A 12,834-nucleotide genomic window follows, 5' to 3' on the forward strand; every position below is an offset into this window, starting at 1 on the left:
GACACACCCCTCCAATTGTGCACCCTCTAATAAAATGGGCTGCGCACGCCTATGCAGGGAGGCATGTGGTGGGAAGGGACCTGGGGGGGGGGGGCAGGGAGGCATGTGGTGGGAAGGGACCAGGGGTGACACAGGGAGGCATGTGGTGGGAAGGGACCAGGGGTGACACAGGGAGGCATGTGCTGGGAAGGGACCAGGGGTGACACAGGGAGTCATGTGGTGGGAAGGGACTAGGGGTGACACAGGGAGGCATGTGGTGGGAAGGGACCTGGGGGGGGACAGGGAGGCATGTGGTCAGAAAGGACCAGGAAGGACATGGAGAGGCATGTGGTGGAAAGGAACACAGGGGAGACAGAGAGGTAATGTGTATGGGGCATTATTGGGGGGGGGGGGGGGGGGGCGCCTAAAAAAATATTTTGGCTTAGGGGAGCAAAATTTATAGTTAGGCCACTGGTAATGCCCTCCCTTGTTAAGTGCACATTTAGGGCCCAATTCAGGTTGGCTCGGTAAGCTGTGAACATCGTTTGATGGTCTCCGACCATCGAATGACTTCTCCTGCCATCGCAAATATAAGCCAGTGAAAACTGACATTTATTTGCGTGTGCCTGGATGAAGCCGGGGCTGGTGGCTGATGTTGTGCGACGTCAGCCGGCCATCCCCGGCAGGCATCAGCCCACCTGCATTTGCATGGTGACTCCCAGAATTTTTCTGGGTGCACTCACAGTTTTTGTGGGACCATCCAGGAAACGCTGGGCGCTCCTATGTGCTGTCCCCCCCAGTCCACAACCCCCCCCCCCTAGACTTCCCCAATGCTTTGTTATATCTCGGCCACTATGCAAGTCGCCGAAGCCATTCGCAAAGTTGGGGCTGCACATGCGCATAATAGAGCATGCAAATGCACAGTCCCCAAAATATCAGGATGGGGCTGAACGCAATTTATTGCGAGTCAACAAGAATCACCCCTTAGACAGCTGAGGAGCAGGATATTTACTATGATTTTAATTGTGAGGAAAATAAGTTATTCTGAGCCAATTCAAATGCACCTTCCATAATTTATGAGATTAGTTTACAGTGCTCAGAGTGATTAATATTGTACTATAGTACACAATGCCCATAAAACAGATATGGGCGATATTGAATGAGCCACTGTCATTTAGTCTATTTGGACAAATATAGAAAATGCTTGGAGACTAAGTGCAGTTTCACACACTCCGGCAGCCGCCTGGCGGCAAAACGCCAAATGCCGTCCACTCAAACGACAATGCCCAGCAATCTGTCCTTTTCATACAGGATGGTCACGGCGCTGCTGCCGGGTAGCAGCCAGATCTTACCACTGCAAAGGACGGCTGCCAAGCCATGGCCATTCTGTCCTAGCAGGTTAGTGTGTGCGGAAGGCGATGGGGGCCTTTCACACACACCAATTGTTATGTGTGTGTGATTTTAGCTCTCCACCGCCACCAGACTGACGTCAATGTAGTTTCCACCCTCATATTTACACAGCACCGGCTCACGGAGCCGGCGCATGTGAAAGGTACAACTGTCAGTCACAAAGTGTGTCCGGCTTTTTGCCTTTCTGGCTAAAACCGGTGTGTGTGAAATAGCCATAACTCCATAGGTAAAAAAAGAAATTGTAGCTAATGTACACAAAAAATAACAAAAACCCTGCTTCTTGCGGTTGAAAAATGTTCAAGACTAATAGGATACCCCCATATGTACTAAAGCATCTATAAGATGATGAGAAAAATAAAAATAAAACCAAATGTGTTTGCTGTATTAAACCATTATATGTACATGCGAATGTGCTGTTTTCATACAGTACCTGGTAGTCCAGGAAGTCCAGGTGTTCCAGAGGAACCTTAAAAACAATGGGAAATGACAAACTTAGTTTTCTTTTGCAGTTGTATTAAATAAATTGTATTCTAAATTGTTAAAATCATGATTATGTTTATGAATGAACAATTATACCATTATTTTACATTAAGTACTTGATAATACTTATCAGATAAGCAGTAGATATTGTTGTTACTAATGCGGGGAATGCACGGTCAGACGAATTGCCTGCCAGGCCCAGACCGACAGTCTGTCACCTATAATATATCATGCCCATGTCTTATAGTATATTGGCCACCATATTTGAGTTCCTCCCCTATCCTCTGCTTTGAGGGAACAGAGAAAATGTCTGTAGTCAGTCACAACAGTGCATACACTGCCCAATGCCCAACTGCCCAAACTTGGCATTTTCAAAATATTGCATTTGACGGACATGTTGGACAATTCAGCATGCCTGACCGATCAAAATTTTTAGATCAGTCATGCGCAGACACAGTACAATTATCTAAGGAGAATTCACCATCCTGAGGGTCCCACTTGAGTCAATAAGTTTTCTCAGTTTTTTTATGTAAAATTAGGTCCCTCGGCTTATATTCGGGTCGACTTATACTCGAGTATATACGGTATGTGGTTTTCTTTTGGCTCCCATACAATTATACAATATGGCCCTTTTTCACATAATTGCAACCCATGGGGCTGATAATCATGTGAAAAATGCCATATCGTATTTGTTTTACCTCTGCTTTCAATCCGATGCACGGTCCAGTGCACATCAGATCGGATCCAGAGATCATCATGGCTGCCACAAGAAATTGTTGTATCCCGCAGCCATTATTGGGATAACATATCTGATACATCATATGCAAAACGATTAATCCTATGCGATACAGCTGCTGGGAAGCCCCCCGTCTCACCGGTGGGTAGTTGGCGAGCTGTCGCATGCGAGATTCACATGCGATACCTCCCAGTAGTGTATGGGGTCATTTAGCTTTCAAAACATAATGAAACACAATAAATAAGAAAGTTTAAAAATATAAAGACTTTAATATCTCACAATGGGGAAGATTCTCTAAACTAAAAATGCGGTAAAAACCCTGTTATCTCTAAGCATCCCCCGAAAGAAAAATCTAATGATGCCCCATAGAAGTCTTTGGGCTTCTAACGCGACCCACCGCCGCCCCGCACCGACCCCCGCCGCCCCGCACCAACCCCACAGGTGAGGACCTGTGCTGAGCTGTGCTGCCCGGACCTGTGACCTCCTCTTCCCTGCACTATGATCCTTTTCCGGGTGCAGGGAGGAGGAGAGCCCGGCGCAGCAGCGCCGGGTAAGGGAGGGAGGGGGAGCCGCTGGGACCCGATGGGACCCGCCGACTCTCACCGCAAAGGACAGCTCTTAACGCAAGTGCATATGCGATAATTATGAATGCGATGGACGGCAAAGGGGGGGCGGAGCTGGGGTGCGAATGTTAGAACATCCCCCCCAATGTGTGAAAAAAAGATGCGGTACTTGTTTCCTAGCACGGCCACAATCTTATGGATCGTGTACCTTTAAGTTAAGGTACACGATCCATAAGATGGACCCGATTTCCTTTGAAATCAGGTCCATTTTGCCGGCTAGGACACAATATCGGGGGCATCGCGTCGGTCGGGACCATTAACATTTGTCCCGACGCGACCGACGCGATGCCCCCGATATTTCCATAGGCTTCAATGTTAAAAAATATTTTAACATTGAAATCGTGTCGGGAAAGGTAAAATATCGGGGGCATCGCGTCGGTCGGGACCATTAACATTGGACCCGACGTGATGCCCCCGATTTTTCCATAGGCTTCAATGTTAAAATATTTTTTAACATTGAAATCGTGAAAAAATGTGAAATGGGCCAATATGACCCATTTCACATTATAGATGTCCCCGTCGTCACCCCACGATAGACGCCAACCCGAAGCGTGGCGAGCGGCGGCGGTGCGCGTCCTCCGACCTTTTCATTCCCCTACTATCCACGTCGGCGTGGAGTTGACAATAGAATAGTGTGGCGAGCACAGCGAGCCACCGAGCCCGAAGCGTGGCGAGCGCAGCGAGCCCCGCGAGGGGACGCGTATAACTTCGGGCTCGTATAACTTCGGCCACGCTTCGGGCTCGGTGGCTCGCTGCGCTCGCCACACTATTCTATTCTCAACTCCACGCCGACGTGGATAGTAGGGGAATGAAAAGGTCGGAGGACGCGCACCGCCGCCCCTCGCGGGCTCGCTGCGCTCGCCACGCTTCGGGTTGGCGTCTATCGTGGGGTGGGGTGTACGCCGTTAAATTTGGGGGGGTTGGGAATATTTTACATTGAATCCAATGTAAAATCGGGTCCCAGGGACCCGATTTACATTTCATTCAATGAAAAAATCGGGTCGAAAATCGGTCGGTCGCGTCGATCGCATCGCATGCGACCAAATCGCATGCGATGCGATCGACCCGATTTTTCCGACACGACCACCCCGATGTAAATCGGTGTGGCCGTGCTAGGAAACAAGTACCAAAGATGCTTAGTTGCTGGTGAGACATGGGAATACCAATAAAAAAATGCAGATTAAGCTTAAGTGCCTGAAACCAGTAATAATATATTTGCTGGTTTCCAAGATTCCAAAAAGGTACTAAATTGAAACAGCAATTTAAATAAAGAATAAATGAAATATTTGATAAGATGACAAAAGTGATAACATTCGCTTACATGAGGCATAGAACTACACTGGTGGAAATGTATATGAGGCATAGAACTACACTGGTGGAAATGTATATGAGGCATATATCTACACTGGAAGAAGCAAAAGGCCTCAGTATTTCAATTAGAGGCACACAAAACAGTTCCCTTATAAGTGTGAAAAATATGTGGTCATCCGCTGACCGGGGAAGGACATAGAACTGCTCCCTGCTCTAGCGCACACCTAACGACTGAATCTTAGTTGAATTTGTTATGTAGTAAACTGTAATCTCATTTTAATATGAGGTTATTAATTAATTGCCCAAGCGTGCCTAGCATTCATTTCATTATGAACGTTGTGACCCACACACTTTGGAACATGCAAAATATTGCAGACACTGCTATCTTCCTCTCCCGCCACTCTATTTCTGCCACTCCCCTTCAACAAAATCTGCACTGGCTTCCATTCCCCTACAGAATCCTCTTCAAACACCTCACACTCACATACAGGGCCATCTCTAATTCCATTGCTCCATATATCTCTAACCTCATCTCCATTCATACACCCTTCCGCCCTCTACAGTCGGCTGACGACTGTTGTCTCTCCTCCACCCTGATCACTGCTTCCCATGCTAGAGTACAGGACTTTGCCCGTGCTGCACCCCTTCAGTGGAACGCACTCCCTCGCTCCATAAGACTCTCGCTGACCTTGCAAAGCTTCAAACGGGCACTGAAAACTCACCTATTCATCAAAGCATACCCTTCTACTGCATAAACCAGCTGGTTCTCCGACCCCTTGCCTGTTTACATCCTGCTATCTAACCACCACCCACTCGCTTGCACCTCTTGTAATCTGTCTGTCTCCCCTTCCTACTAGATTGTAAACTCGTCCGAGTAGGGCCCTCTTCCCTCCTGTTGTCAAAGCCCTCTTCTCTTCACATTTCACTCACAGCTCTCCTATACTCCAACACTCAGTGACCATTTTTGTCCGCATACTCATCTCCATCATTGGCATCAAGCCTCTAGTTGTATGTTGATTAAGTCCTCACTACTTACATTTAAGCTGTAATGTGTATTGATCTGTGGCGCTCTTTATTTGTGCTGTATTTTTGTTATTTATTCAATGTTATGCCAAGCTTTGTCTCCCTGTATTGTTCCTTTGTACGGCGCTGCGAAACCCTTGTGGCGCCTTATAAATAAAATTATAATAATAATAATAATAAGCTGACATGTTGGGGGAAATTTACTAAAGGAAATTTGTAAAAAAATAGGTGTATTTGTATCCAGAAATACACTTATTTTTTACATTTACTATCCCGAAAATACGGCAATTCGTATTCATATTGATGTGCTATCAATACGAATACAAATTGCCGTATTTTCGGGATAGTAAATGTCAAAAATAAATGTATTTCTGGATACAAATACACCTATTTTTTTACAAATTTCCTTTAGTAAATTTCACCGTAATCTTTATGCACCACTAAAGAGGTATTCACGGTTCACCACAAACATTGATTCAATGACACCTGCACTGAGGTAAGGGGAGATACTGTATACATTAGTTACACATCTAAGCATGTGTCTAAACATTCCAGTGCGTCATACACCAGGGATCCTACCTTTAGTGCCCTTCTCTCCTCCTCTACCAGGATAGCCAGGTGGTCCAGAATCACCTTTTTCCCCAGTGACAGTGTGCTGGCCATCATGTATTACCTGAAAACACCATAGGAATATAAAAGTTTAATTGTTCATTTGTTGAGTTATATTGCATATTAACCATTCCAAACACCCTAATTTCTTGTCAAACCTAACATTTTACTGACACACAGTGAACAATAGTAAGCTGAGTGATGTCCGGTGTAATTTACTTAACACGTGTTACTCATGTGTGCAATGTGTGGGAGAAATATGTTTTCCACAATACTTTTCCTGTGTTTTTTTTCACTATATATATTTTCTATTGCACACAAAAGTTCAAGGATGTGTTTTCATGGCTGTGGCAACGTAAATCCCCAATGCCAATTGACGGAGCTAAATGGATAGTGCCAGGGAGATCATTTAGCCACAGTAAATTACCACGGCTGACTGAATTCCTAAATATAGATTCTGTAAACACAATAAAACATAACTTACAATTCCTGGAGGTCCTTGTCGTCCTGGATCCCCTTTAAACCCCTGTAGAAAGAATTGTAACAATATGTAGTCATAGTATGGACTAGATAGATATACAGTAAGATGGAAATACACAGTGGTATAGTATGGGCTAGATGACATACAGTAAGACAAGGAGATACCTAGTGGGGGGAGGAGCGATGAAGAAGCAGTATAACATCACAAGTTATGAATTAAGAGAAACATAAGGGTAACTGGGTAAGGGAGGGAGCTGAACGTTGAAACATTATAACACTAATCCATTTTTTCAGCTGTGTACTGGTATATGCTACAAATACGAAGTCTGCTATTACTCTAATTAAATGCACATTTGTAAATATAGTAAATTATTGTATACTTACTTTTTGTCCAGGTTGTCCAGGAATTCCATGAAAACCTTGGCTACCTGGGTTCCCCTGATAAAATAATGATAGAGAGAAGGACGTTATAGTTAAATACCTATATTTCACCAATGTTCTGAAATTCTAATTATTTTGTGTATTTTTTTTATTTATTTTTTTGAGTTAGCCTGCATATCAATATTGGTACAACAAGAAAATACGATGGTACAAAATAAATATATACAGACCCTTTACTGGATTTATATGTTGGGATTCATAGTGGATATCCCAAGATGAAACCAGTTCAGGTATTGAAATTGATACAGTTGGATTATATTAAATTCACTATAATAAAAGCTAATTTTAACATTCAATAGACAATTTCACTGTAAATTGTGTTAAGCTTATCTCTGCAAATGCAAAAGACGAATGCTACGGGGGGGAGGGGCCTGATTTTCTGGGGCAAATTGATTCAAATTAAGCCTGTTGAAGTAAAAACGTGGCTGGTACTATATCACCATCCATTCAGGTCCTACCTGTCAAGTCACAGACTGGTTTTGAAAATGAAAGTTAGGAGCTAATTAGCTGGTGCGTAATCACTGGCCACTTCATTAGGCTTCATAAATCTGCAACCCAGACACCCCTTACTCGCACTCTACTTTAAGAATGAGTGGCAATGATAAGGGGTGGGGCATTGTCTGTTGTTATTCATTTGTCACCAGGAAGGAGGATGGGGACGGGTTTATATCCTCAAAAATAGGTTGATTTACACTGGGAGGTGACAGTCAGGGCCGGCGCCACCACTAGGCAGGACTAGGCACTTGCCTAGGGCGCCGGCCACTGGAGGGCGGTACTGAGCTGCCAAGGTACCATAGAGAGGTACCAGAAAGCAGCTCATCCCGCCCGGCGTGAATCAACGCTGCCCCCTGCGCTCCCTGCTGCTTTCATCGAGGATGTCGACGCTGCCCCCCCGCGCTAGCCGTTGGCTCCCTGCTGGGGGGGTTTAAGTGAGAAAGGAGAGGACGATATGCAGCACCCGGAAGCTGCAGCAGGTACAGCGCTCCGGGGGGTGCGGGCGTCTGCCGCAGTATCGCCCGCACACACCCCCCCCCCCGTGCTGCCGCATTAGTGTCGACTGTCGACCACCAATCCCCCCCGGGCGGCGCGGGTTTTTTTTGCCTGGGGCGGGCGGGGGGCTTGCACCGGCCCTGGTGACAGTTAGATACATACATATACAGTGACACATTTAAGGGTACTGATATAGGAGGCCTAGTGATGCTGTGTGAGTGTGTGTGGGGTAGTTGTGCCACTCTGGATGGCACTAATAGGAGGGTGGGGAGTAATCCAATGTGGGTCTATTGCTGTTTAGGCATCAATTGACAATGGGGTGGGTGAGGGAATTTTACAGTTAGAACCCATGGACACGGTGGGGGAATCTTTTTTTATATTAAATATTTTTTTTAAAATGTAAAAAAAAATGCAGTTACTGTAAGTGGTTACATTTGTAAGACACTGTATATATTTAATGGGTACTTGTGTAGTTTCACGGCGCCACTTACAGATGGAGCGAGCTCCATCTTTGCAGGTGCTGGCGATAGAATCGCCAGCCCCGCCAGCGGCTGGCTACCGCCAGGGGCACGCGCACATGAGACGCTTGCGCGCCCCTTTGCAAACGGAGCCTGCCCCTGGTCCCTGCTGCCTCCCCCGCTGTTCCCCCTCACTTCACCAACCCCCCCCCTGAACTGGGCAGGGTCTCCCTGAAGCGGAGACGGGCAGGGAGACGCTGCCCAGCCGCTGTGATACTGGGACGCACATGCGTGTGAGACTCACGCGCGTCCCAGTCTCTATCGCCGGTGCTCGCCAGTGCAAGGGATCTGGCGAGCGCCGGCCAAGGATGATGCCCGCTCCATCTGTACGTAGTCAGCGTAGTGTCCCTGTCAGCATCAGCGTTGTGTTCCCGCAGCCAGCGTAGTCAACATAGTCAGCGTCCCTGTCAACATCAGCATCGTGTTCCCGCAGCCAGCAGCTGATCGTAGTCAGCATAGTCAGCGTAGTCAGCACGTTAGAGGCTAACCGAAGTTTGCGTAGTTAGCGTAGTCAGTCAGCGTTGTGCAGTTAGCATAGTCAGTGTTGTGTTACCGTTTATTACATTGTGTGTGGAGCTTATGCAGTTAGCGTAGTCAGTCAGCGTTACGCAGTTAGCATAGTCAGTCAGCGTTGTGTCACCGCTTAATACATTGTGTGGGTTATGGCTGCCGAACCATTCACCATTTTTAACCTGGCCCAGACCGAGGAGGAGTCAGTGATTTTTTTTCGGCAGCACCACTTACTGGCAGAGACACAGAGCTGTGTCAATGGCCATCCTATGGCACTTAATGTGAAGGAGCGTATGTGCACTGCCACATAAGAGGCTGCAGGAAGAAGGTTAGTATCCAAAGGGCAAATTGGTTTCATGGATGTCACCTATCCTTTCTGCGCTTAATTTTTTCATGGGCCGAGGAGTTGACGAGTGTAAGGTTTTGTGAGCGTCACCTCAAAATCTCCAACAAAGCTTCCATATTGTACAACAACCTGATGCGAGAGGCATGTACTATTAATCTCCTGGCACAACCCCAACGCCGGATTGGTGGACCTGGGAAAATTGTAGAGGTGGATGAAAGTCTTTTTGTTCAACGCAAAATCCACGTTGGACGTGTTCTACCACAGCAGTGGCTCTTCGGTGGGATATCACGTGATACTGGTGACTGTTTCATCACACCAGTGGCCAGCCATGATGCCCGGACCCTAATGTCTGCCATCGAAGCACACATTGAACCAGGTACCACCATCTAATCAGACTGTTGGCATGCGTACAATACACAAGAACTTGAGCCGACGGGGTACCACCCCATGCGTGTCAACCAAAGTTATAACTTTGTGGACCCAGACACTGGGGTCCATACCCAGAATATCAAGAGGCTCTGGGGCTCCTGCAAGTGGAAGAATAAGAGGCAGAGGGGCACTGCACGCCAGTACCTGGACTCATACTTGCAGGAATTCATGTGGTGCAAAACCTAGGGGGGGGGGACGCCTTCCTGCATATAATACATGCACTGACTCTTTTCCCAACTGCCGACAAAGCAGCTGATGCTGAGGATGATGCAGCTGCATCGACATCAGCTGCATCTGTAGGGGCTGCTGTGCCGGAGGAATTGTTTTTGACCTTTCTGGGACTTGTTGTTCTATGCTATTATTTAACATTGCTCATTGTTTTTTTTCTTTATTGTTTATGTCAGTAAAATCCATTTGACAGTTAACACGTGTCATCATTATTGTTTCAGATGGATGACATGACAGGTGTGAATGTGTACCTGAAACACCCCCACTATCCATGGCAGCCCGAAGCATGGCGAGTGGACACGGTATGCGTCCTTCCGACCTGTTCATACCCCCACTATCCACATTGGCATGGAGTTGATTTTATAAAGTGTAGCAAGCGCAGCGAGCCACCAAGCACGAAGCGTAGCGAGCGCATGCGAAAAACAAGCACAAAGCATGGCGAGGCACAGCACGCCCGAGAGGGGACACGGATTACTTGACGTGTATTCCGCGTCCCCTCGTGGGGCTCGATGCACTCGCCACGCTTTGGGTCCGTTTTACGCCTCTTCTCGCGGGGATCGCTCTGCTTGCCATGTTTCAGGCGGGTATGGTATAACACACCTACAGTCAGGATTCCGACAGTTATTAGCCCGACAACAGAATCCCGACTGCACAGCGGGGGGGAAGGGGGGCCCAACGAAGCCCCTTGTGGGCTCGCTGCACTCGACACATTGCACTCGCCACCTATTTTATTCTTGCTCTATGGGGGTCGTGGACCCCCACGAGGGAGAAGTCATGATTCCGACGTCGGGGTAATGACTGTCGGAATCCTGAATGTCGGTGAGTCGTCCGGTACCCGCTTCAGGCTCGTTTTGTGCATCCCCTCGTGGGGCTCGCTGTGCTCGACATGCTTCGGGCTTGCCACACTTTATATAATCAACTCCACACTGACGTGGATAGTAGGGGTATGAACAGGTCAGTAGGAAGCGTACCGCGTCCGCTCGCCATGCTTCGGGCTGACGGCGATAGTGGGGGTTTGAAATGGAGGCATTTGCCATTATGTAACATGGAGCACTGGCAAATGCGTCCTTTATTGTGCATTAGACACACTTGCGCCCGCACCCCTCCATGGGCACGAGAAGCACACAAGCACAACCAAACCCCTAGCCCTGACAGTCTCCCTGAGGCAGACACGGGCATGATCACCTCTCCACCGGCATCCGTCAGCACAAGGGGATCTGTCGGTTACCGGCGCTGTGTGAGAGGCGCTCACTAGGCTTGCCAGGGGCGCCGGGGACATAGCTGCAGCTCGTGGGGACAGTACGGTGACTACGCTGCCTGACGGGGACACTACACAGGGCTGCCACTGGGACACTACACTAACTATGATAGGCTGCCGTTGGGCTACGCTGATAGCGTAGCGTTAGTTGGCGCAGTGAAACTACACAAGTACCATTTTTTTCATAGTAACATATACTTACATCAAATCCCCTATCTCCCTTTTCTCCATCTTTGCCAGGTTTCCCCTAAATGAAGACAAATAGATTATGAATGCATTTTCAAATATTATCAAGCTATTCCTAAATTTACTGGGATAAATATGTATTGTATATAACACCAGATTAACACTGATTACTATGCCTTTACAGCCCTTTAGCCAAAACAATACAGAAATGTCCCGCTTTCTAGCCAGACCTAGTGAACTTTGTTTCAGGATTCACTTCACTTCTAATTGTCTAATTTAACCCCCCCCCCCCCCCCCCCCCACCACCACCACCACCCCAATAAAAAACAAAAACAAAACAAACAAAAATAACAACAACTCACTCTTGGACCTTGTTTTCCAGGTTCTCCTTTGTCACCTCTAATACTCAATCCAGGACTTCCCTAAACAGGAGAGACATTAGAAATGAGCATAACCTACACATTGCACATCAGTTATATGTAGTCTGAAGCCCCTTTACCCCAAAGGAACTGCACACTTGGCCTGTTTCACATTTTATTTATTTATTACCAGTTTCTTATATAGCGCATACATATTACGCAGCGCTTTACAGAGAATATTTGAACATTCACATCAGTCCCTGAACCAGTGGAGCTTACAATCTATATTCCCTACCACATGTACACGCACACACAGACATTCTAGGGTTAATTTTGTTGGAAGCCAATTAACCTATCTGTATATTTTTGGATTGTGGGAGGAAACCGGAGTACCCGGAGGAAACCCACGCAAGTACGGGGAGAATATACAAACTCAGCACAGTTAGAGCCATGGTGGGAATCGAACCCATGACCTCAGTGCTGTGAGGCAGTAATGCTAACCGTTACACCATCCGTGCTGAAAAAGCAAATAACTGTGGCCCTTATTCTGGTTGGTGCGGTCGAGCCGCATATGCGGCTCCGACCGCACCAGACGAATCCCCGCCCACCCTACGGATCGCCACGGCCGTCCGTACACGGACGGCTGGCGATCCGCATAAAAATGGTGGAGGCTACGCCTCCACCATGGTGGGAGCTGCCCCCTGCATTCGATGGTCGTCGACCATCGAAGGCAGGTCCGCACGCCGCGGCAGCTCCCGCAAGCTGAGACCACACGGACAATCGTCCGTGTGGTAGCTTGTATGGGGGCTGAAAGCTGACATCCGGCGACGTCAGCTTTCCGCCCCCATGAGTTGCGTCATGGCCTCATTACCATGCGTACGCCCCGCGTTTGCATGGGAACGCCCATGAAACGCGGGG

General features: G+C 47.6%; 1 protein-coding gene across 1 annotated transcript in view; it reads right to left on the reverse strand.

The window, feature by feature from the left end:
* The window catches only part of COL4A1 (collagen type IV alpha 1 chain), a 154,678-nt gene that overhangs the window by 56,431 nt on the left and 85,413 nt on the right, over positions 1–12,834 (reverse strand). The window contains exons 15-20 of the mRNA XM_083168672.1: positions 11,920–11,979; positions 11,574–11,618; positions 7,036–7,089; positions 6,656–6,697; positions 6,142–6,235; positions 1,820–1,855 (exon numbers count right to left, since the gene is read on the reverse strand). Of these exons, the coding sequence (XP_083024798.1) occupies positions 1,820–1,855; positions 6,142–6,235; positions 6,656–6,697; positions 7,036–7,089; positions 11,574–11,618; positions 11,920–11,979 (331 nt within the window). The remainder of the gene's footprint in view (positions 1–1,819; positions 1,856–6,141; positions 6,236–6,655; positions 6,698–7,035; positions 7,090–11,573; positions 11,619–11,919; positions 11,980–12,834) is intronic.

This window comes from Crinia signifera, chromosome 2 (assembly GCF_055691185.1).
Source record: "Crinia signifera chromosome 2, ASM5569118v1, whole genome shotgun sequence".
Taxonomy (NCBI): domain Eukaryota; kingdom Metazoa; phylum Chordata; class Amphibia; order Anura; family Myobatrachidae; genus Crinia; species Crinia signifera.